The sequence below is a fragment of the Alligator mississippiensis genome, chromosome 7, assembly GCF_030867095.1.
Source record: "Alligator mississippiensis isolate rAllMis1 chromosome 7, rAllMis1, whole genome shotgun sequence".
NCBI lineage: Eukaryota > Metazoa > Chordata > Crocodylia > Alligatoridae > Alligator > Alligator mississippiensis.
This window is the reverse complement of record NC_081830.1, coordinates 30,825,948-30,849,644: the sequence shown is the minus strand read 5'-3', so window position 1 is coordinate 30,849,644 and position 23,697 is coordinate 30,825,948. Positions and strand designations below refer to the sequence as shown.

Sequence of the window (23,697 nt, the reverse complement as noted above, 5' to 3'; positions counted from 1 at the left end):
AGGAATGGGGAAAGGAAGATGAGAGAGCTAAAAGGAAAGAACACCAAAGATTGGAAACAGAAGAAACTAAGGCATCTCCAGGAGAAAAAATTCATGCTTCCCTGGGGGCAGGCAGGGAAGAAGAGAGAGAGAGAGAGAGAGACCCTCTGAAGTTGCCAAAGAATAGGGTATTTTGTACTTACTTATACTACAGGCCATTTATCAGAGGCCACACAAGAGGAACCCTTCAGGAAAATAGCCAAGGGCAGAATGGTTCTGTTGTACAGGAAAGTTGTGCAGTCTTCAGTGATATAAGATGCTTCTCCAAATGCCAAACCTTTCACTGTTCTCTCATCACTAGTTCTTACAGATATCTTTGCAATGCCAGTTTGGCACCTGGGAAAGATCATGCAGCAGTATCAGTTTTGAGCCCGACAAGTAAACCAGACAAACTCAATAAGCACCAGTTCACTTCTGAGCTTTTCTTTCCTTGACACTTTCCTGCAGATACGAGCAGCCACATCAGCATGACACCAGCGTCGGGTATGCTCCAACCTAACCAATGCTCTGGCAGCAACACTGATAGCAAAAGCCATGCTGAAGTAAGTGCCACATCTGACGAGAAGTAACGGCAATGCTGGAAAACCCTGATGAACGTCAAGGGAGATACTGGTGATAATAGAAGTATCTAGATGGGTACAATTGCCTCGGGAAAGGACTGCTTGGTGGGACTTTTGGCTTAAAAATGACTGAGGCTGCTGGCAGTGGTAAATAGACTAAGTCTTCAGCTATAAACGTAAATATATATTAATGAGGGGGGCAAGGACATAGTTGGGGCCCAAGGATTTCTGTCAAATTAAGATCTCATAAAGTATAACCGTCACACCAATTTAAAGATGTAGACCACACAACAGTTAAGTCAAATGCCAAATAGTGCATCTTTTGCCAATGTACTCCAGGGAATTCTTCACTGGACTCTAGTAGCCAGTAAGGAAAGGGTTAAAGCAAGCCCGCTTTTTAAAATAATATATTCTCTTCCGAGCCAAGCCACCCTTCCAGGCCTATGTCACTGTTTCTACAACCTGACAGATAAAGCACTATTCTTGATGGCTTATTTGCTCTAAAAGGTCACAGCCAACACGAAAACCATTTGTTTGACTACCTTCATCACATTTTCAGTTTGAATCTGCCTTTAGCCAAACAGAGCCCCTCAACCTCAGAACAGCTGAGTTATGAAGAACAACAACAGAAGCATCACTCTCAGTAGGTCTTAAAACTCGGTTGCTTTATCACCATACATTATACTGGAAGTCAGTATGGTCATTTCTTTCTAATCCTTGAAGGATCCAGTTGCATTGATACCTTCCAAAGGGCTTTAACATTAGGAATTACAAGTGTCAATAAATACTCTGTAAATAAGGGATTTTTTTTTTAATATGCAAGTTTAAAGACACTTGTATTCTTGAGCTCACAACTTCCCCAAGCAATCCCATCCCCCCCTTTCACCTGGACAGAGCAGGACTTCTACATACATCTTCTTACCCACCCTCAGACCTTGCAGAAGTGTTACTAATGAGACGATCATGGGGGGGGCTGGACCCGATGATCTCATAAGGTCCCTTCCAGCTCTAAATTTCTGCGAATCAACCCCACCCCCACAGCTAGAGCCTCAAGTCATCATTCACCCACCTTCCTTATAGAAGCCAGTCAGCTCAGTGGTCAGATTTCCAGACTACTTATTTTACCAGAACAACCTTGTCCCCACAGTAAAGGAAACCCAATAAAAGAAGCAAGTGTACAAACAGCAAACAAATGAACAAACAAAACCCAAAAGGCTGTGGTCTTTTTCAGACCCTGGGAGGAGTTAACACAGACTCACTGCTTCTACCCAAGCACCACATCTCCCCTCTTTTTGCTTTTTTCCAATCTGTGCCTGGATATTTGAAGCCTTTTTGTGGCTCCACCTCAAATCCCTCATTAGCTGCAGCTGCTGTCACCCTTCCTGCACTCGTAACTGCTGACTACCTGCAGTTGGGTTGCAGGCTCAGCCCTGCTCCTTACACAGACCCTCCAGCTTTTTTCACATACACGACCAAAGCAGCCACCTGGCAGAACTCCACCCCATGCCCTCACCTCTCACAGCTTTTTCCTTTACCAGCCTAATCCCAGTTCATTCAATTATCTCTCAGAAAATACAAATTCCCTCATGCCCTGACATGCTGTACCTCAATCAGACTTCCAACCAAAATGGTTCAATACTGTTTTCCTTTAAATGACATCTCAGATCCTGAAGCACAGCTCCACAGTGAGCAATAGATACTGCAGTCACAGTATCCAAGTCAGGCCCTGAATTTAATATTAAAATAGGTAGCCATAAAGGCTGCTATTGTGTAACATAATATTGTTTTCCTCAAGTCCAATCACAAGAGCTTGCAAAATTCCCAAGTTCCTAATTTTTAAAATAAATGGCTCTGTAGACATTTCTTGAAAACAATTAAATTAAACAGGAAAGGCCAGAAGCCCTACCGTCACAGTTAAACAGCCTACAATAAGACATACTGTGTTTATTTAACTATGTCAAGAATTGCTCCCCACCCTCCCTGCAGAGACTGCTTTGGGATTCACGCTTCACAAAGTTCACTGATACCTAAAGTTTTCATTTTGTCTTGGCACAGGTGTTTCCAGCTCTGGAAAGTAACACAACACTGGGACTTTTAGATTACATCATTCCGTATTACATTGCATGTTTTCTTTTCATTTTTACCATTTGATTTGATTTTACTAGCTGATCTCCTCTGAACCATGAGAGAGTGCCATTTCAAGCTTGCAGATGGTATGAAGCTAAGAATGAATGTTTTATATACACTAAACAGCAGCAACTAAAGCAGTCAGAGTTAAGGTCATGACACTGAACAGGGTGCTTGAACAGGAGTCTAATTTTAAGCAGAAATAGTCCCAGCAAAATCAAGCTTAAACACATACGCGGGCATCTTCCTGATCCAGGGCCTATGTGAAAAAGGTGCAAGATAGGGTCACACTGTTCTGAACACTAAGCTGTGATGCCTCCTGATTGGGATGGACAAGGAACAAAAGAGTTACCAAGACTGAAATTGGAGAAAAGATCCAGATGGCTCAATGGCACCAGCTGTTCTTGTTTCGGGACATCTAACTGTAAGGTAAAAAGAGCACAGAGGCAGCAAGCCAGTTCAGCAATGGGGTCAATAAAGACAGAAGGGAACCCGCAACCCTTTCCCAGCAAGTCGTGAAACCACGCGGTTACAACACATCGGAACTTTCAGGGTGGACTCCAAGGACAGAGCAAGTCTATCGCTGCAGAAGCAACTCCTGACCAGTCCCCTCAACCAGGATGGCCAGAAAATGCCTTGCTGCCAAGGGTGGCACCTGTTGGTTTATCACCATACATTATACTGGAAGTCTCTGGCCATTTCTTTCTAATCCTTGAAGGATCCAGTACCACCGATACTTTCCAAAGGGCTTTAACATTAGGAGTTACAAGTATCAATAAAAAATCCCTTATTTACAGAGTATTTAATATGTAAGTTTAAAGACACTTGTATTTTCGAGCCCACAACTTCTGTGGTGCTCAGTGCCCAGCCAACAGCCAAGACATGCCCTGCAGACCTGTGTCATTCAGCCCGCAGAGCTCCCCGTGGGTCCCAGCACATGCTACCCTATCTCCCATCGCTGCCTGATAGCAGGAACCGCGGAGACAACGCAGCCTGTGCTTTGTCAGTGATGCTTGACCAGAAAGGAGGCTGTGGCCAGGAGGGTCCCCGGGACTGCAGGCCCGTCTTCACCCGTCTCCGAGCTGAGTATCACCGGGCAGTGCCCACTGGCTCCTTGGACTAGTTGGGGGGCCAGCAGGGACTGTCCAGTGAGCTCTACTCGGCGTCCCGCCTTTGGCACTCTTGTTCCGGCCCTTTGACCTTCACTCCTGTCCGTTTTCCTATTATTTGTCCCCAGCAATCAACTGCCCCCCTTCTCTGCTGCCTCCCTGCGTGAGGGAGGCTAAGGGTGAGGTGGTGAGTGGTGCTGAAGGGGGCAAACGAGCCCCCGAGCAGCTGCTGAAAAGGCAGGCGGGCAGGAGCGGCATCCCCTGCGCCTCGGACCCGACACGGGGTGGGGTTTGGAGATGCCCCTGGATGCCGCCTCCCCGGGGCAGCGCCCCCCTCCGCCGCCGGGTGCAGCACGGGCCAGGGGCCCCGCCGGCCTAAGGGGGGCAAACCAGGGGCCCAGTGGGGCTCGGCACCCGGACGCGCTGGCCTGGGCCGGGCCGGGCCGGGCCGGGCCAGCCCCAGGGTCGCAGACAGCGCGGGGCAGGGGCCGCCTTCCCGCCCGCCGAAGCGAAGGGCCTCTGGGCCCGGAGCGGCACAGGGAAACTGAGGCACCGTCACTACGCCGCCTGACTCGCCTTGGGTCACCCAGCGCGAAGGAGGCGGGGCCAGGCTTGCGCATGCGCAATGCAAGGGGAAGGGGCGTCCCGGTCCGGCAAGCCGTTACCCGCGGCGGTGCTGCTGGAGGGCCCGGCTTCCTCTCTATAGTTCGCGCGGCTCAGAGCGGCCAGTCACGTGAAGGCCTGCGGAGGAGCGAAGGGGTGAGCGCGCGGGAGGGGTCGTGCGGAGCTGGCGCTGGGGGGAAGGAATGGAGCGCTTCTCTCACCGGTAGGGAAGGGACATAGGCCCCAAAAGTGCAAGGCTGGCTGCGTAGTGCGCATGTGTGGGAGCCGGAGCATGCGCACTGCCGGCTGTGAGACTGCGGCTCGGGTCCCCGCCCTGATCTTGAGAAGCAGGCACTCTGCCCTAATCCTGAGGCGCGGAGGACCCCCCCCCCCGGCGCGAAGGTAGGTCGATAATGCGCATGTGCGCTGATAGGAGCATGCGCAGTGCCCTCCCTGGGCTCTGAGGTGGGGGCATGTGCTCAGAACCTGGACGGCTCTGCTGGGGGGTGATGGTCTGCTTGAGGCGAGCCTGGGAGAGGAGAAACACTCTACTCATTCTCCCTGGTCCTGACCCTGTGCAGGGACTCCTCGAGCCCCTCAGCGCACTGCAGAAGGACCCCTGTCTTTTTGTCCCTGAGAGGCCCGGGGTAGTTAGAGCCAGACTATGTAATTATTTGGGCCTGGGGGCCACATAGGGAGGTGTGAAGAGCTGTTGTGTGCTGGGTCCACGCAGCAACCCACCCAAACTCTGTGGGCACATCCACGTTCATTAATGTGCCTCAGATCCTGTGAATTTATTACTTAATTTTGGACTAACTGAACACACAGTATCTACAGTTACTGGCAGTGGGGTATTAGCATGGTTTGTGCCGTGACATACTACTGCGTGGTGGTATTAAGCTAATGTGCATTAAGCGTCTCATGTAGACATGCCCCCACTGTGGGATGGGGCCATAGGCGGGGAGCTGTATTCGGGAGAAGGATGGGCATCTGCTTCCTGCTGGGCCCCACTGCTCAACTGAGCTCCCCTCACCTCTAGAGGCAGCTCCTCTTGCCCCTGGTGTGCTGCTACAGGTGGGGGAAGCTTCAGCCGGTGGGTCCTACCCCAGCACATGGGGCTCTTGTAGCTCCCAGCCACCTTTTACCTGCTCCACCCGCTCGGCTGCCATTTCCCCTGGCTGGAAGCAGCGCCACGGGCAGGAGCAGGAGCAAAAGCTGCTGCTGGAGGTGAGCTGAGCAGCACCCATGGGGCTGCAGCTGCACCAGGAGCCACTCTGCCAGAAGCTGTGCACACGGGCTGGGGCCTGCAGACAGAGTCAGGAGCGCAGCCTGGGCTGGGCTTGGCCCCATGCAGAGCTCCACAGGGGCAGTCGCTGGCTAGATCCAGTCAACTGGTTGGTTGGATCTGGCCAGTGGGCTGTATTTTGGCCAACTCTTGAGTTAGAGAGTGAAGGTCTGCCCCTTGCATTGCAAGACTCTACAGATGCCTCCTAATGGGAGGATCTCACCTACACAGTTTATGCTGATGACTGAGGATTGCTCTTGGGGGGGCACGGCGGTGGTGGGAGTATGTCAGTGGTGAGTGGGGAGCTCCTGCAGATGCTGCCAGCACTGGCGGGGGGGGGGGGGGGGGGCAAGCGCCGACCAGAGGTCGGCAATCACCCACAGATGCCACCGGCAGCATCAGCAGTAGACAGCGGGGATCACTGACTGCTCGCAGGCAGCGGCAGGGTGGCGAGTGACGACCGCCCCCAAGCACCGCTGACAAAAAGGCGCCACTGACACTGCGCATGCCCCTAGCTTGTTCTTTCAGCTTTTTGGCTAGGGGCAAGCAAGACTAGGGGGCATGTAAACCCCAAGGCCTTGGGGCTTGCATGTAGGATGCCTGCCATGGGTTTGGGAGTATCCTAAGCCCCAGGCTGAAGAGTTTGGGAGGTAGGATACTTGCCAGTGGTAGCACCACATGGACCTGAACAGTTGAGCTCTGCTCAGTCAATAGAATTTGGAGTTGATTTGGCCTGAGACATGGAATTTCAAAAAAAAAACAAAACCACCCCAAACCATATGATGCATATGTGAATGCAAGAGCCAAGATCTCCTGAGTGGCTTTTCTCAACAGGAATTAAAACAACCCCCAAGGTACCACTCTAGAGGGTTTGGGCCATTGCGAATGACGTCCTTTTTGTTTCGCAGGTGTTGCGTGATTGCGGGCTGGCTGCGCACTGATGGACAGTGAGGTGCAGAGGGACGGGAGAATCCTGGATCTGATTGACGATGCCTGGAGGGAAGACAAGTTACCATATGAGGATGTGGCAATACCCCTGGTAGGTGACCGCTGTGCACTGAATTAACAGCCTGATCTTGAGTCCTTGCATTTCCAAATTTCTTAACCCCTTCTAAGCAAATGATCCTTGCAACACCACCACTTTGTACCAGAAATACTCTTATACCGCTCTGTTCAGCTTCCCCTTTGTTTTGTGTGTGGCAAGAACATGGGATTCACTCCCCCACTTCCTCCCTTCTCTTCCCCCTCCACAGGTGGGGGTACAAATGCTTTCATCCCACAGCTGTTTGACTCCTTGGAAGGAGGAAACCTCTCCTCTTGCTCTTAGTCAGTTGTCAGCCTCTTTGGAGGGTGCAATGCTTCTTCCCATCCCCTGCCTCTGTTTGGGGTTAGGGGCAAGCACAAGTGATGCTCTTTTATCAAACTACATTTTATTATAGTGCTGGTTGTGTTTGAAGCAGTTTGCCAGACTGGGGTCTGTGGGTCTCGGATAAGCAGCCTTGTGTTGGCAGTGTGTGGAGAGTTAGCATTTAAGTACTGTTGGCTACTTTTCATTCCCAGCTGCTAAAATGCATTCAGTGTTTTCCTAAGAGTACTTTTCCATGTAAACAATCACTGTAATTATTACTAAAATGGTGTGATCATGGTGTCGGGACCAAGGGTCGGTCTAAGGCTATGGCCAGTAGCCTGGACCGTCAGATGGGGTTTTTCCACGACGGAGTAGAGTTAGGCACGGAAGCGTATTGGTTTTACAAAGAAAGCTTTACTTACACTGCCGATGGTCACAGTGCAGGGAGGAAACTTGCTTGAGTTGCAGTTGCACACAAACAAACACAAGTGAGATCTCTTCCGAACCACACCGAACCGAGATGAGTCGTCGATGTATGACTCCACGAGCGCTTTACACGGGGGATACGTCAAATTTTCACTATGACGGGGAGTGGCTAAGAGCTGATCAGGCCTCTATGTCCTCCTCCAAGGCACACGCAGAGTTTGCTAGGCTCCACAGCACGCTCAGAGTTCCCCACGAGATGGTTGTGGAGTCCTCCAACTTGGGCGGAAACTGCTCTAACCTTTTGTACGGCTAGCGAGCCAATTGCTAGCCGCCACGTAGGAATAATTTAGAATTGACCAATAGTGGGACACTAATTTGCATGCATGTGGCAGGAACTCTTTTGCACCAGGGATTTCTCTCTGCAGCTGAGAAATCCACCGCGCGAAGAAAGCTCCATGTGGCGGGAAAATTCCAATGTGCCGAGGCACTAAGAATCATTGGGTTATGACGCATAGAAGCATCTGTTATGTGATCCCAGTATTGAAATACAATCCATGCCAGAGGTGCCCCTTAAATTGTGCACTTGAACACATCTGTATTGGTAGTCTCTTTGCTCATAAAGGTACCTACACGACAAGGCAGCTTCCCTTCAGGACACAGGTGCCAACTTATCTGTCCCTGTGGGCCAGGTGAATGGCATGGGACTGGTTCATGGACTGGGTAAACTGCCAGGGGTCAGCCTGTGAACTGTCTTGGACCCTCCCCACCACATGATGGACCCTCCCCACCACATGTTGGATCCAGCATCTGCTTTGTGCGGTCCATGGTGCTTGTTCCATGCAGCACAGATCCTTGACCAGCCAGAGCAAGTGCCAGATCTGGCATGCAGGGGATCCAGTGGAGCACTGCTGCTTCCAGCATGGCTGTTCCAGCCCTTGCTCTGGCATTCTGGAACTGTGCCACAAGTGGTACCTGTTCTGAACTGGTTGGAGCAGGAGCTGGATCCACCATGGGGATGGGAGCCAGATGATGTGGCTCCATGGGCTGGATCTGGCCCATAGATCTTATCTTTGACATCTTTCCCTTTCCCCAGAGGCATGTAGTATCACCAGTCAAGAGCTAGTTGAAAAAGTGGCTCCCCTTATCCCCAACTGCATCCAGTGCTAAGGGCCACTACACTTCCCCTTTCCTCATCTCTCAGCTGGAGTGAGGGAGTCCCAAGGACTTGCCCTTTCTCTATTCCCTTACCATTCTGCCAGCAAGGGGAGTGGAGGGGAGGAACTGATTTCTCCTAGGTCTGTTAGCAACTATTTTTGATCTATCATGAACTCTGAAGTACACCAGGATCTTTGCAGCCCCTTTCCATTGGATACCTGCATATCCTGTTACTCTTCAAACACACACCCTCCCCACATAAACCCCATTCATTTTTGGATTTCATACAGCCTTAAATGAACTGAGTAAAGGCCTTCCAGAGGTACTCTGTTCTGGTGAGCTCAAGATCTATTTTCATGCTGATACTTACCCAACTAGCAGTGATTTTTAGTTCATAGCATAAGTATGCAGCCTGGGGATGGACCTCCTGTCACCTGAAATATGATCGTCTATGAACAGGTTGAAAATCCAGCACAGCTTCTTCAGAAGACTTTTTCACTCAACAACATCAAGAAGGGACTGACTGAAGGGTCCTAAATATGGTGCTAACTACTGCTTCCCTTAATGCTTGATCCAAACTCCAGTAAACCATGAAGGCTTCCAGTGACTCCAGTACGCTTGGGATTGGGTCCTAATTGAAACAAATTTTAGATTTTGAGAAGGTCCTTTTGTCTTGTCTCGTGCTAGGGAGCCCATGACTCAGAAGGGAGAATCCTGCTCTGGCGGTTTCATTCAGAATAACATATGCACACTAGAAATTGTACAGTTATGGCAAAACACAGTAGGTACTATTAATAAGTAAAACAAAACCTCAGTCAAACCATAACTTATTTTCCCTAGTTGTGTGTTCATCTATTTTCTTTCACAAAAGCGCAGGCTGTGAACGCTTGCCAGTTTTCCCACATAGCCACTTTGATTTCAGCTTCAAGGGAGAGCATTTATTTTGTTACTTTCTAGACAATTAAAAAGATACGCAGCAGATTGCCATATTTAAAAATCTGAAATTGTATAGCTACTCATTTGGGCCTAACTGTCAGAGGAAGATTTCAAACAAGTGATGAAATACTTGCCCTGTGACATTACTTATTTATTTTACATTTTCCATGCATTACAATCATCTATCTCACTGCATGCATCTGAGTCAGCAAACCACCAAGGCAGAAAGCCAATTCACTTCTAAAACTAAGCACAATTTTTTTGAAAAACATTGCTCCATTTAAAAATATCATCATATTTAGATGTGAACAATATGAATAGCACGTGGATCTACATATTCATCAAAATGAAATGTTAGTAACCTGTTTCTTTTAGGGTGCTTTGTAAGCGTGGAATGCATTGTCCTATTTTGTCTTCTCAGAATGAGCTTCCTGAACCAGAGCAAGACAATGGTGGCACAACGGAGTCAGTAAAAGAGCAAGAGATGAAATGGACGGATTTGGCTCTGCAGTATTTGCATGAAAATGTTCCTCCAACAGGAAACTAGTGAATCAGTGCTATTTCCAGGAGTGATTTCAGTTCAAGAAGATGATTTTTCAGCAGCACTTCACTGTGCCCAATCAAATAAGGAAATAAGACCTTTAAAATGGTCTCAGTTTAAGCAACTTGTTGAATTCCGCAAGAAACAAAATACAGTTGGAAAAGCCCATAAATATGATGCAATTATGACATGAGCTAAAACTGCCAGACAGGTATCAGAATGTTTTGTTTTAATTTTTTTAAATGTGAAAATAGTTGGTGTCTGATATTGAGAATTTTTTATAAGTTCATTACAAAGTTACCTTAATCTTAATTGTTTTTGCATACTTTTGAAGTAGTAGGTATTGCTTCCTGATGTTGATTATTTTTATCAAAATTAATTTGGTGAATATTCATGGTTGCTATGGTGTTTTATAGCCCCATGGGGATCCATTTCGCATTTCAGTGCTACTCTTTAGAGATCATAATACAAAAACAAAGCAATTTTGAACCAATTTGTACTGCCTTTAACTGGCCTGTGGCACAGAAAGGTCATTTGGGTCTGGGTAGAAAGATTAATCAGTGGGATTAAGCCAGGGGTCAGCAGTCTTTAGGAATGGCAGGAATGCCACTTTTACTGTGGCAAGATGGTGCTTCCAATTTAGCTACAGCCAGTACCACTTTTCCCTGCTGCTGCATCTAGACTTTCCTGCTTGGATAAAACTACTCTGTGGGTCAGTTTGGACCTATGAGCTGTGGGTTGCCGACTCCTGGATTAAGGGGCTGAAATTTGTAAACACAAAGAGAGGAGGAAAGGTTCTTTCCAATGAAGGTAACCTTGGAGTTTTCACGTTCTGGTTGGAGAACATTTCCAGTGCTGACATCCTGTGGTATGTTGGCTAAGCTGCATACTGTAAACACTTTATATTAAAAGACCTTGTTGAAAGTCACTTGAAGTTATTGAATTTTGGGTTTGGTTGTGTGTTATGTAGAAGGTATTACTGAACAGGTATCCACACTTCTCCTGGAACCTTCTAAGAAGTCTCAGAAGGGATATAATAACCAAACTATCATCTCAGCCGGTTGGGTCATTGAGATGAGCAGCTGAATTGCCCATTGAAGTCGGTGACCCATTGCAGTTGCTTATACCAAGGTTGAACTGATCCATGAGAATCATCATCTTGCTCTCATCACAGCACCAGCCAACACAAGGCATATATTAAATACTATCCAGACCACGCTGACAGAATATATTTCTATTAATACTGAAACCACATACAGATATTCATTTAAAAAATGTTTTGGCTGTGAAATCAAGCACTTCAAAATGCCAGAATTGTGATTGCTATTACCACCTGAATGCCACTGCTTTTATGTGTATGCATTACAAGACAGTCTTCAGCTTCATACAATTCTTTCACAGGATCTCACCCCACTTCGTGCACAGGATGGACAGAGCTCAGGAGCAGATTGGAGTTGTGTTATTAGTGAAGTTCCGAAGAACAGTATTACACTGTTATCCTCCATGTGGACCTCTACAGGGATGAAGCACACACTTTGCCATTGGTTTCCACAGCTTGTTGCTAACAGCAGCAGCATGCCAAGATTCGGGAATTCTGGGTTTTATTTCATATCTTGGAAAGTGCCCCCCGGCCCCCTTCAACCTCTGTCCCTGCACCTTCATTCCAGTCCCATCTCTACCTCAGCAATTTGTCTAAGTCTCCCCTCTCCTCCTTGGGCCCTTGTTCAAATCCCAGACCTTGGCCTCAAGAAAGTATTAGTAGTAAGTCACTATTTACAAATGTTTTGAATATGGTAGAAGAGCTGTGGAACTGTGCCTTAAATGTCACTGCATACATTCTCCACGGACCCCTAAAGAAGAAAGCTGTGAAAAATGGATCAAGAAATAGGTAGTTTCTAGCTTCAGAGTAGCAGCCCAAATATGCTAAGAATGCTTCATTTTTTCCAAAGGGTAGTTGTATTTGTTTGAATAAGTTGTATGGCACCTGTTCACTATGAAAAAAGATAGAACGTTCTTTCCTCCCTGATCTCTGTCCCTCCACCTCTTTAGTCCTGAGCTGTCCATTGCTACAGGTAAGTCTTCTTCTGAGGTTTTGGGTTTCATTCCCACTGAACTGAAAATATTTTAATAAGGTCTAGAAATGTTGGTGATAGAGAGGTGAGAGGTCTTGGAATAAAAATATTTTAAACACTTATCATAAGCCAAGCCATCAGTTGAAATGCATTTCTTTGAGCCTACAGTTCTCTGATCCACTAGACCAAAGTTTTAGAGATTGTTCTCCTCAGTTCCCATTTTTATGGAATGAAAAAAAATGTTGTCTATCAGATGGCCATGTAAAATCACTAATCAGTGAACATTTCCCTGTGAACTATTTGGTTGCATGTTAACTTGGAAAGACTAGGGGAGATCCCATGTTCCTTTGTCAGTTGTGTCTCTCTACTGTCCCCAGCAAAGTACTTAGAAATTGACTTGGACTCAACCCAGCCCAGCTCTGCATAAGCAGCACAACTCTCATGCCCCACCCTTCCCTGCTTTCCCTTTCATTCTCCACTTCCACTCGTCATTTGTTACCATTTTTGATGACTCTCCATAACAAGAGATCAGAAATTATAAGCTTAAAAGGGGTGGACCAGTATTTCATATCTTGGTGCTTCAGACTCGGGTCAGAAAGAAGCAGGAGTTTTGTATTTGCATCCAAGTCCCAAAACCTACCATGCAGTTCACTATAATTCTTAATGGTCCTCATACAATCTGACATTTATAGAACTGGGGGGTTTCCAAAGAGCCTTGAGATCCAACCAATAGACCTCTCTATTGATGCTTTGGTTTGATGTTCTTTGTCCTACTCCTATACCAGAGAGTCTCTTGGCCTTTTTCTTTCCCTGGCTTTGCACTTGCTGGTCACCTTGCTTGACAACAAATCTGACAGATGAAGCATGAGAGAAAATGGTTGCACCATTTGTGGTGGAAAATTGATAAATTGACGCTTACTGATTGTATCAGTTTTAAAATCCTCATTCTACAGTTTTGGGGGAAGAAAAGGCAAAGTTCTCCTGCCTGCAACTTTCTTCTGCAAAAGCTCAAACAGCAGGTTTGTTTCCGCTTATACACGGCCTTCTTTATTCTGGCTTTCTGCTCAGTAGGCCACTCAGTTGCTTCCTGAACAGTTGCTACTGATTAGACTTTATGGTTAAGAGGAGATTAAATCTGTTTTAACCACTGTTATGCACTTGACCATGTGTCCTGCTTTACAAAATGCCAGCTACTAGCCTCTCAGCTCCTTTGAAGAAAGTTAAGTTGTTTATTTAGCTATATAAATATAGACTTAATTGGTCTAATTTTTTTTTTAAGTTTGAAGTACCGAGGTGGTGCTTGCTGTGACAAATGCTGAGCTGTTGAGATATTGGGGTGACCCCACAGCCCAAGCTTTTCCCCTCTGTTCTGCTGCATGTCTAGGGGATAGACTAGATCTTGTTCCTGAGGTGACAGGCTCCCTCATCTGAGTCCAGACCTTCAGAGCTCCAGCGGAAGATGCTCTGCCACTCTTTGGGGTTGTCACTCTGGGCTTGCAAAAAAGAGAGAGAGAGAACAGATTCCCCCCACCCCTCCACTTCCGAGGAAGAGGAAGGCCTGAATCATCTATTGCTTTATGATCTTGCTTGCTATGGACAATCAGGTAAAGCAGGAAAAAAGGTTTGAAAAGAAAAATCATACTGCTGAAAGCAACTATGTTTTGAGAGAGAGAAGAGGTCAAAAATACAAATTTTTACCCTCCTCCTCTATCTAGAAACAGCTCCAAAGTAATTTCTTGTAACCAGAAATTTCTCTGCAGATGGCTTTTCTTACCTAGTGTCCTGCCAGCTCACAGACTCGCTCAGCCATAGATGGCTTCCCCAAGTTTAGGAGTATCTAGTCTTTTTCACTAGCTCAGAAGCTGGGATCAGAAAAGGTACCTCTTCCCTGGGAATTTTCTGAACACCCCCCTCTTCTGAAGCATAAGCTCTTAGACCTTCCAAATACCTTTTGTTTCTGGGGAGAAAGGATATTATGTAGATGAGCTTTCACTCCTACTTGGTGTAAAGGAAATGAAGGTGTCACTCCCTTTTCTGAACAACAGCTTTTGAGCCTATTTAGTTAGCCACTGTTTTAATCTATACAAGAACCAAACATGACCTTCTCTGAATAGGAATGACTTGCTTTGTGAACACCCATCATTGTCACCCTGCCTGGCCCAAAATGCATACCAACTGGATGTCTCTTGGGTATGTGCTAAATGCCTTGCATATCTTCCAATTACACAATGAAATTGCAGAAGTATATTTATGTCAAATACTAGGCAGGCAGCTGACCAGGGGAGCAAGCAAAGCTCCATAGCCTCTCCAGCCCCTGTCCCACTCCAGCCAAGGCATTGGGAATCCAGGCTCAGCTGGGGACAGCAGCAGTGGTGGTGGTGGGTGTTTTTTCTTTCTCTGGGCCTGCTTCCAGGCTGGTGGGAAACACCAAGGGGGACTGGTTAGGAGGGAAGAACCTGCCTGCTGCTGCCCAGATACTTGCATCCATGAAATTAAATGTTTTTCTAATATGCAGTTAGGTAGAAGTTTTAATATAAAGATGTAAGGAAACTAACTTCTCTTTGGAAAACTCCATAATACTATCTGTGGATTAGGAAAACCAAAACAAAAAAATCAAAACAAAAAACCAAAAGAAGTAAATCTAGGAGATGTTAAGAACATAGATTGCAATTTCTTTTTTTGTACATGCAGCCCCTAGTGCAATGGAGTCCTAATTGCTGTTTGATGCCTATGGGCAATATATAATTATAATAATAAGTAATTATAAAACCAACTTTTTATTAAAACAATGTTGACACCTACTATAAGAATTGATTGAATACAGTCTCTTTCAATGACCACAAGGTGAACATGAGCCACCAATGTGATGTCGCAGCTGGTAAAGCAGACAAAACTCTGGCTTGCATCCATAGACACTTCTCAGGTAAACATCAGGATTTCATCCTCCCACTGTACTCGGCCTTGGTAAGGCTGCAGCTGGAGTACTGCATCCAATTCTGGGCTCCACACTTCAAGAAGGATGTCAAGAAGCTTGAGAGAGTCCAGAGGAGAGCCATGCACATGATCAGAGGGCAGGAGAACAGGCCTTATGATGAGAGGCTGAGAACCATGGGACTCTTCAGCCTGGAAAAGCGCAGGCTCAGGGGTGACCTGGTGGCTGCCTATAAGTACATAAGGGGTATGCATCAGGATCTGGGTGACAGGCGCCTGTTCACCAGAGGTGTTATTGCCCCAAGGGATAACAAGGACATGGACATAAAATCCTTCATGACTGTTTTAAACTGGACATAAGGAAAAACTTCTTTACTGTCCAAGCCCCCAAGGCCTGGAATAGTTTCCAGAAACATTTGGATGCTTATCTTGCTGGGATCCTTTGACCCTAGCTGACTTCCTGCCCCTAGGGCAGCATGCTGGACTTGATCTTCAAGGTCCCTCCCAGCTTTAATGTCTATGATATCTATGAACTCTATTAAATGCTTTAATACAAAGGTGGCCAACCTGCGGCATATGTGCCATAAGTGACACGGGCAGTTTCTGTACATGACACACAGCAGACCAAAGAGTGGACAGGCAACACAGCTGCAGATAGGGCAGGGAGCGGAAAACAGAGCAGCAGATCAGGCAGGGAACAGAAAGCTGAGCAGCTGATTGGCTAGGCTAGAGGAAGGGGATGGGAGTTGCAACTGGGGAGCATATGGGGTTAATCTGTGGCACGCCTGCCAGAAAGGTTGGCCCATGCTATTTTACGTTCTTCAAATAGAAAGTTTATTGAAATTTAAATGCTTCGGTGTAATTTAAGGGATACAAATTCTGGCTATTTTAAACCTCTTTGTAACCACCAGGGGGAGCTGAAAGACCTTTCCTTTTCCCGTGTAATGATTGAATGGTGTTCATTTCAGTTGCCTTTTCATGAGCTAAATCCAGTAGGGGGCACAGAGGTACAACTGTTAGCTGGCTCAGAAAACTTGAATTCATCTTAAGGCTCTTTAAGAAGTTTCCAGGCTAGGAGGCCTTTGACTTCTGAAAAGGTTATTCAAATAGTTATTTTGTCCTGTGATTTTTGCTCATGCTGCATGTTTTAAATGCATTCTTATTACTCGGTTTTGATAGAGCAGTGGAAGAAACCCACTGAGTTTGACACACTGCTGTTGAAGCACAAATGTAAGCCTTCCCTCCTCAGTGCTGCAAAATCAAGGCTTCTGTGCAAGACTCCTGCTGTTTCCGTGATGGCCCAAGTTGGATACAGTCCTGTGGAAGACTACAAAACTAGAACTATGCCACTGAACTCAGGCAAATACAGTGTAACCCATGAGGCTAGTAAAATAGGAAGAATGGTCTTCTGGTTAATGCACCATGCCAGAACTCAGGATATCTGTGTTCTTATTCCTAGTTCTTCCTGTGACACCAGCAAGTCTCTCCTGATGCCATGGTTTCCTTTTGTAAAATGGTGAGAATATTCCCCTATCTGGCATGACTATTATGAGGATTATTAATATTGGGTTTTAGGAGACTTTTATGCTATGGCAATGAGCACCAGGAAAGAAAAGCAGGAAGAACTGTAGGTCCAATGCTGCTGGAAAACCAGTCAGAAATAGTTACAAACTGATGGTTACTTGTCTGTACAGGCTAGCTGCCTTGTCCCAGATATATGACTACAACTGGCATGCAGTTCTACGGTCAGAATCTTACTTTTTACACAGCATTTGGTATGAAGATTGTACCATTAGCAGGAAAACATCAGTAACCAGCTAAGCATATTTTAGAACTTGGTTAAACTCATGCACTGGACTGCAAAAATAGGTTGTTAATCTAAGGAGAAGCTCAGAAGCCCTGGCTGTGCTTTGTCCCAAATCTCTTCTTTGTTTGATCTGTTCTATATGCATATAAAACGTTGGGACTGAATAAATGTTGTTTTGAGTTAACCAGGGTCTAGTGACCTATACAATCTGGTAAGAAAAAGGTACATTATAATGTGCATGATACTTGAAACAGGTGCCCAGTGGGTACATTTAGAACCTGATACTTGAGTCAGTTGGGTTTTACCAGGATAAGGCTAAAAGTCCCTAGGTGCTTGTTTTAGAAGATATGGAAAAATTCAAGTGCCCAGTTTTCTTTCTCTTCCTTTCCTCTGTAACCTTAAATAATTTAGTTGTATCCACTATTATCTTGCCTATAAAATAAAGTACCTCACTCTTCAGATCCTCCTCCTATGGGAGATTTCCTATGTCTCCGCTCATTTTTATACCCAGTTTGGACGCTTTCCATTTCTGTTGCATGTTTTTAAAAGGAAAAAATAACAAGCATATCCAAAATATGCTTCTACTTGATAATACAGTGACTGTATTTATATTGCACTTATAGTATAATCTTACATCAGCTGTGCTTTTCAGTCCCTGTAATTTATATAAATGAAGGTTAGTTTCATGACTTAATTCTATAATGTACTGAGTATGAAACTCAAAGGGAATATAAACTGTAATTACTCTAAAGTTATACCTTGTGATGCATTTAACTCCTACAGATTCCTAGTACCAGACAGTAAAATACCAGTAAATGGAATGAATTACTTGTGCTTAATACCAGAATTAATGCATGCAATTTGAGAAACCAGGTATGTTATCTATGCTGCACCACCAGATGTTTAACTTGGAGTACTTTCAGTCCCAATGTAATGTTCATCCAGTCAACACATTTGAATTCTATAACAACGTATTTTAAACTAAAAAAAATCTGTTGTGCAATTAGTCTTGCATTTATATGTATGACTGATAATTACAGATATCAGAAAGCAGCACTGTATGTAATTTACATTATAATTAAAATCACTTCCATTATAAAGTAGTTCCAAATTACCTTCCAGGCTGCCACCTTCCTACTGAACTACCAACATAAAATAATTGTTAGCCAAAAATACACTTTGTTTCAATTAATAATCAACACTGAAAACAAGCCACAACAGGGTACCAATTATCCAGTTATATGTTACTGGTGGTTTTGTGTGGCTGAAGTTACACAACCTGTGGCTTTGTGTCTTAAAGCATCCATGGTATACACTGCTACTATCTGCCCATAGATGTTTGTGTATTTGGTTTTGTGCAACGTGTGAAATGGTTTTTGGAGGGGTGGTTTCATAGCATAGCACTATACATTTGCTGATACAGTCGCATTGTTTGCTTACTGATGTTCAGAATTCCTTGCCTTGGGTGTAATACCACTTAATGTGCTTAGATTGTCCAGCAGAGCTTCCTCCCGTCTTGTATCTGTTTAGCTGGTCAACCCATTTAAACTCTGGTACTAATTATATCAACTTGGATACTATGTCTCAAATTCTAAAACGATGTAGCTTGAAAGTTTGAGGCCAAAGCCTGCACTTCCTCACCGTGACTCCCATTTGACAAAACATTGACATGCTTAACTTTAAGTCCATTTCTAGTCAGTAAATCACTAAAGTACATGCTTAAGCCCCACTGTAACAAATGGAGGTTAGATGTACTGCAATTAAACATGTTTAATTAAAGTGCCCATGCCTGGCTGGATACTTACGTTAAGACTAGCCAGTTGCCCATCAAGAATGACGGGCGGGGGGGGGGGGTATGGGCAGGGACAGAGGCCTGCGTCCAGCTCCGCCATGGGGCCCGGCCTGGCCCCCCCACCCTCCCACCACTGTTGCAGGGCTGGGCCCGGACCTCCCCCCACCTCCCCGCCACCATTTCATGGCCGCCCCACCAACCTCCTCACTGCCATTTCCAGGCCAGGCTGGGCACAGCGTGCCCCCCCATACCCTCCATTTTGGGGCCAGGCTGGTTCTAGCGTGCCCCTTCCACCTTCCCTGCTGCCATTGTAGGCCCCACCTTCCCCACTGCCATTTCAGGGCTGTGCCGGGCCACTCCCCCCACCCTCTGTTTTGAGGCCGGGCCGGGCCAGGCCCCCCCCCCCCCCCCCCGGCTGCTATTTTGGGGCCGAGCCCACTCCTCCCAACCCCCCCTCCCCAGCAACTGCCTGGGTCTGCTGCTCCCCACCCCCTCGCCACCACAGCGGACCTGCTTACCCTGCCTCCCAGGCCTGCTCCTCCCCTTCCCCCTGGTGCTGCCACATTGGCCCGGGCCCACTGCCCCCCCCGTGTCAGGAGGGAGCAGCACAGGAGAGAGGGGCAAGGCCAGCAGCGCTTGCCTTGACCCCATTCCATATTCACCGCCTGCAGGGAGCAGAGGGGGCTGCTGGCCTTACCCCCCCCCCCCCCACAGCATCCCGATCCCAGTCCCCACCGCGCCGCTTCTGCCACCGCCACCTCCATTGAGCTGGAGGGGCGCCCCCCCATTCTGTGCACTCCATTGCCGTCGCCTCCAGGGAGCAGGGCAGGGGAAGCGAGGCCAGCTGTGCTCGTCTTGCCCCCCGCCCCCCACTGCATCCCCTGTGTCCCCACCGTCATGGCAGCGCTGCACTGTGCTGCCACCCTCTGTCCAAATGCTGTGTTTGCACTCTGATTGGTCGTTTTCATCAGCCAATCAGAGTGCGAATAAAGCGTCATGGACAGACAGACAGATTACGGCTTATATAATATTAGAACTAGGAATTCTGCTTTAGCATTTTGACCCAGTGGAGAAAACATGAGAGCAAACGTTGCGAGACCTGGGATGACCTTCCTTTGAGAATCCTTCAGGATGTTTCGTTGTTCCCTGATGAAACACCTGCTGTTCTTGCTCCAGAGCCAAGGCACCAGGCAACAAGTGTTATTCTGGGGAAAAGTGCAAAGACGCTGTTACTGGCGAGAACCCTTTTTATAAAGTACCATATTTTAGTTCTCTGGATCTGAATCTGCATAACTTTGATTTAGTGCATAAATCATAAAGGGAAGGCAAGCTTGAGTTCATGTCTGCCTCCTTATCTCACCACTAAGAATCTACTTAGTGGTCTATTTTCCATTAAGGCCACCATTTGTCCTTTTTCATCCAGGTCAAAGGACAAGATTTTTTTTTAATTATTATTAATAATATATTTTGCGTTCCAGGTCAAATCAGCCAAATCAGTTCCAAATCATATTGATTGAGCAGAAGTCAATAGTTCCAAAAACCATATCAACTAAGCAGGCAGAACTCAATCATTCTAAACACCATGTTTGGTGCTACAACCAGTGAGCAGCCTCCATTCCAGGCTCTCACCATGGGACTTCAGATGCTCCCAAATCCAATGGCAGGCATCCTATATGTAGGCCCAAGCCCAGAGGTATTGGGCTTTAGATGCCCCTACTTGATCTTAGCCCACAAGAGGCCAAAACACTTGATCTGAGCCAAAAGGCTAAGAAGAGATCCAGGTCAGGATGAGATGTACCACAACCTTCTCCAAGGCTCTCAGTCGATCAGGATGGTAGACTATAAAAGCAGAGCAAGGTGTTGGGCTGCTCTAAAGCATTAACAATGCAACAAGCTGGATTTTGCAGCAGCAGATAGGTAGAGTGAAGAGCTCACTCATGAATTGGAAGTCACATGTCTAGCACCTACTGGGCTTGCAGAGCCAGAGTTTGGAATTTAATCTATCTTAGACATGGTTTTCCTCCAAATGCATCCTGTTGCACAGTTGTTATACTGCAAAACTACATGGTTCTGGCCAGGGAAAGGAAAGGGATCATCAAAATACCAGTTAGTAAGTGTCTGGTTAACCTGTATTGTGTCCACTGGGGCATCTAGTGGTATCTCCTCACTGCAGTCCAGAGGCAGCTTGCATAGACATGCCCAAGTTTGCTTTGGAGTAGATAGTTTGGATACGGAAAGTAGTTAGCCTCTAAATCCTTATTCAGGGTCCTGAAGAAGCTAGAGCAGCCCATGTGGAAGCTTATCTTGCTTTGGCTAGACTGCTGTTAGGATGCAAGCTAGCTAATTTAAACCCAGTGTGGATCTGAGCTGGACATAGCTGCATGGACATAGTTGAGAGCAAAAGGGCTTGGTCCACAAAGCCAGAGGAGAAACAGCACACGGCTTGCATGCCCTAATTGAATCCTGAAGTCAGAATGGGAAGTTCCAGCCACACTAATTTTCCCTAAAACACCTCTTTTCACCCACATGGAGACAGTGTCATCAGAAAGGAAACCACCGGCTACTGGGAAGATGGAGCAGACCAGAATCACAGCAAGAATGGAGGACTGGGGGAAGGGAAGCAGTATATCAAATCGAGGGGGCGAAAGAGCCACTTCCCTGTTTCCACTCCCCCTCACCTTGATTCCCCCCTGTGTCTTTCCCCAGTACTGATATTTGGGTTTTATTCTTGGAGATAATTTTAGGGTGCAATCTGTCATTGGCACATAAGAAATCTCGGAATTTTAATGCGGACCATCTGGAGTGCTTGCTCATGTTGAAATGTTAGCATGATGTGGTCATTCCTGTGTGTACATGGGGGAAACAGGAAGGGGGAGGTGTGCTGTGGATTCCTGTCACCCTAAAACAACTCGCATGCACTCTCCAAACAAACGGTGCTCCTCCCAGCACACAAGCAATAGAGGCAATAGAGTCTGTGTGTGTACTGGGCATGGGGGCATGTGTTTGTGCTCCTTCCCCCCCGCTCCGAGTGCCTTCCTTTGGAGGGGGGAGGTTCTTTTCCAAGGAGACCTTGAGGTATGGGGTTGTGCTAGGCCCTCTGCCAGCTCGCATGGAATCTGCGTCGCCATGGAAACTGGCCACGAGGATAGCAACAAACAGAGGCAGAGGAATTTTGGCATGGCCTGCTTGGCCTCACTGGAACAAGAAAAGCTCTCATTTAAAAAGGAAAAATAAAAGCTTGTCCAAGGAGCACGCAGGGGGCAGCAGTGTTCCTAATAAACGTCACTTACTTCTTGTGAAGCCTAAAGCCGCCATGAAACAGAGAGAAAATTCTTGCCCTGCTCCCTTTCCATAGTGTATTGAACTGCCAGCTTATGCATTCCCTATAGAATAGGGAGGGGACATCTGCAAGGGTGTAAAATGCTTTAAGGTGGGCCAGAGAGAGGCAGTTATCCATGTTAGTCTGAAGTCAGTGAGAAGGCAGGGTAGATTAAAATGGGAAAGTGGGATACGCTCATCCTAACTCAATAATCTCACTCATTTCTAGATATCCTCTAAAATCTGAACAAAGAGACATTTCTCATTTCCGTTTATCAGTATGCTTGTCCTTTTTATTTTGCCACATTTGTTCCCATAGCAGCAGGTTGTGATGTCAGAAGCAAAGGCTCCTGAGCCTATGGCATAGATAGACAGCAGGAAGAAAATACAATAATTCAGGGGTTGTCAACCAGGGGTACAGCCCCAACGGGTATGTCGCCACCCACCACCCCACGCCACCGCCTCCCAGGAGCAGGGCCGGGGGGGGCGGCAAGAGCACTGCCATCCCTCTGCATGCCGTACAGGTGCCATCCAGCCACCCCCTCCCTCCCCCCGCTCTATGTCCAGCCACCAGGGGTACACTTATGAAAAAAGGTTGAAAACCCCTGCAATAATGAATAGTGCAATCATTCTCAACCAAGATGCTGTGGCACCCTGGGGTACCTTGAGGTCCTTTCAAGGATGCCATAGGGTGCCCTGCAATGTCAGCCCTGTTAGGTGGACAACTATGATTCAGAAGAGAAACCCAGAGACTGCAAAAGGAATCTGTAGTGTTAGAAACTCTGACCTGTGGGAGTCTTTCTGAGTTCTCTGCAACAGAAATCTGCTCTATTACTTTTCCACAGTGAAAAAACAAGTTGGAGCTAAGAACTGGCATTTTCTGAGGGGTGCCTTGAGTCCAAGGAGTTGCTTCGAGTCTAAAAAGGTTGAGAACTTCCTGTAATAGAGGAATTTGTGTATACATAGATGCTTGATGATGGGCAGTGGGCAGTGAGTGCTATATGTATCATTGTATACACAAGCATAGCTTGTCTATCATTTAGGCCTCATTGTGGAGTCCGTCATAGCGCAAAAGAAGGCCAAAACTCCCAACGCCTCCCTCACATGTTAGAAAATTCTTGACCAGCCACATCCCATGTGTTCCCAATCCTGGGCCACCACCACACAGCTCAGCCAATTGCTTGCAGCTGTCACTTGCAACTGCCTTGCTATTTCATTCCCAATCTTTTCTTAAAATGCGGCCATTTTTGCCAAATCATGTAGTAGATTTTTAATGTGGATGGAAGCCAAGCAGGGGCTAGGCTGAGACATCCTCCAGTTCATTTCATTTGGGACTGAGAGAACTGAACTGGAGTGTCCCAGAGTCAAAAGAGGAGTATGCTTGCACACACAGCCTCCTACCCGCCTGGGGATTAGTTTGGAGGATGCATACTTCCTGATCATAGTTGGATCAAATAGGCTGAACCATTGCATGGAGAAGGCATGACTGTTGACCATCTGATGCAACCCAGCCACTCTGTCATGCAGTGGGAAGTCCTGAAGTTTTATGTCAAGGTTGCAATTTCTAAAAGAACTGTAAATAAAGATATTGAGGATTTTGATTCAAATAAAAAGTTGGCATGAATATATGGTGCGTGTACCCAGTCTC

At 46.6% G+C, this 23,697-nt stretch overlaps 2 protein-coding genes across 24 annotated transcripts in view; one reads left to right on the top strand and one right to left on the bottom strand.

Annotated features, from left to right (window-relative positions):
- CEP63 (centrosomal protein 63) overlaps positions 1 to 4,743 on the bottom strand; it is a 31,480-nt gene extending 26,737 nt beyond the window's left edge. For 7 of the 21 annotated variants that reach the window (XM_014604579.3, XM_059730767.1, XM_059730776.1 and 4 more), the window contains exons 1-2: positions 1,669 to 3,063; positions 183 to 375 (exon numbers count right to left, since the gene is read on the bottom strand). The gene's annotated coding sequence lies outside the window, so the exon portion shown is untranslated. The other 14 variants (XM_059730773.1, XM_059730774.1, XM_059730770.1 and 11 more) reach the window with 10 other exon arrangements.
- Positions 4,506 to 13,354, top strand: ANAPC13 (anaphase promoting complex subunit 13). Of its 3 annotated transcripts, none has more exons than XR_002090966.2 (4): positions 4,506 to 4,594; positions 6,632 to 6,762; positions 10,010 to 10,340; positions 11,531 to 13,354. XR_002090966.2 is itself a non-coding variant. In XM_006263943.4 (3 exons), the coding sequence occupies exons 2-3, from the start codon at positions 6,664 to 6,666 to the stop codon at positions 10,133 to 10,135; spliced, it is 225 nt and encodes a 74-aa protein (XP_006264005.1). In that variant the 5' UTR covers positions 4,506 to 4,594; positions 6,632 to 6,663; the 3' UTR covers positions 10,136 to 11,057. The 3 variants fall into 3 exon arrangements, 1 of the variants encoding a protein (XP_006264005.1); XR_002090967.1 differs by lacking the exon at positions 4,506 to 4,594 and adding an exon at positions 4,754 to 4,840; XM_006263943.4 differs by lacking the exon at positions 11,531 to 13,354 and having other exon boundaries at positions 10,010 to 11,057.
- Positions 13,355 to 23,697: the final 10,343 nt, after the last annotated feature.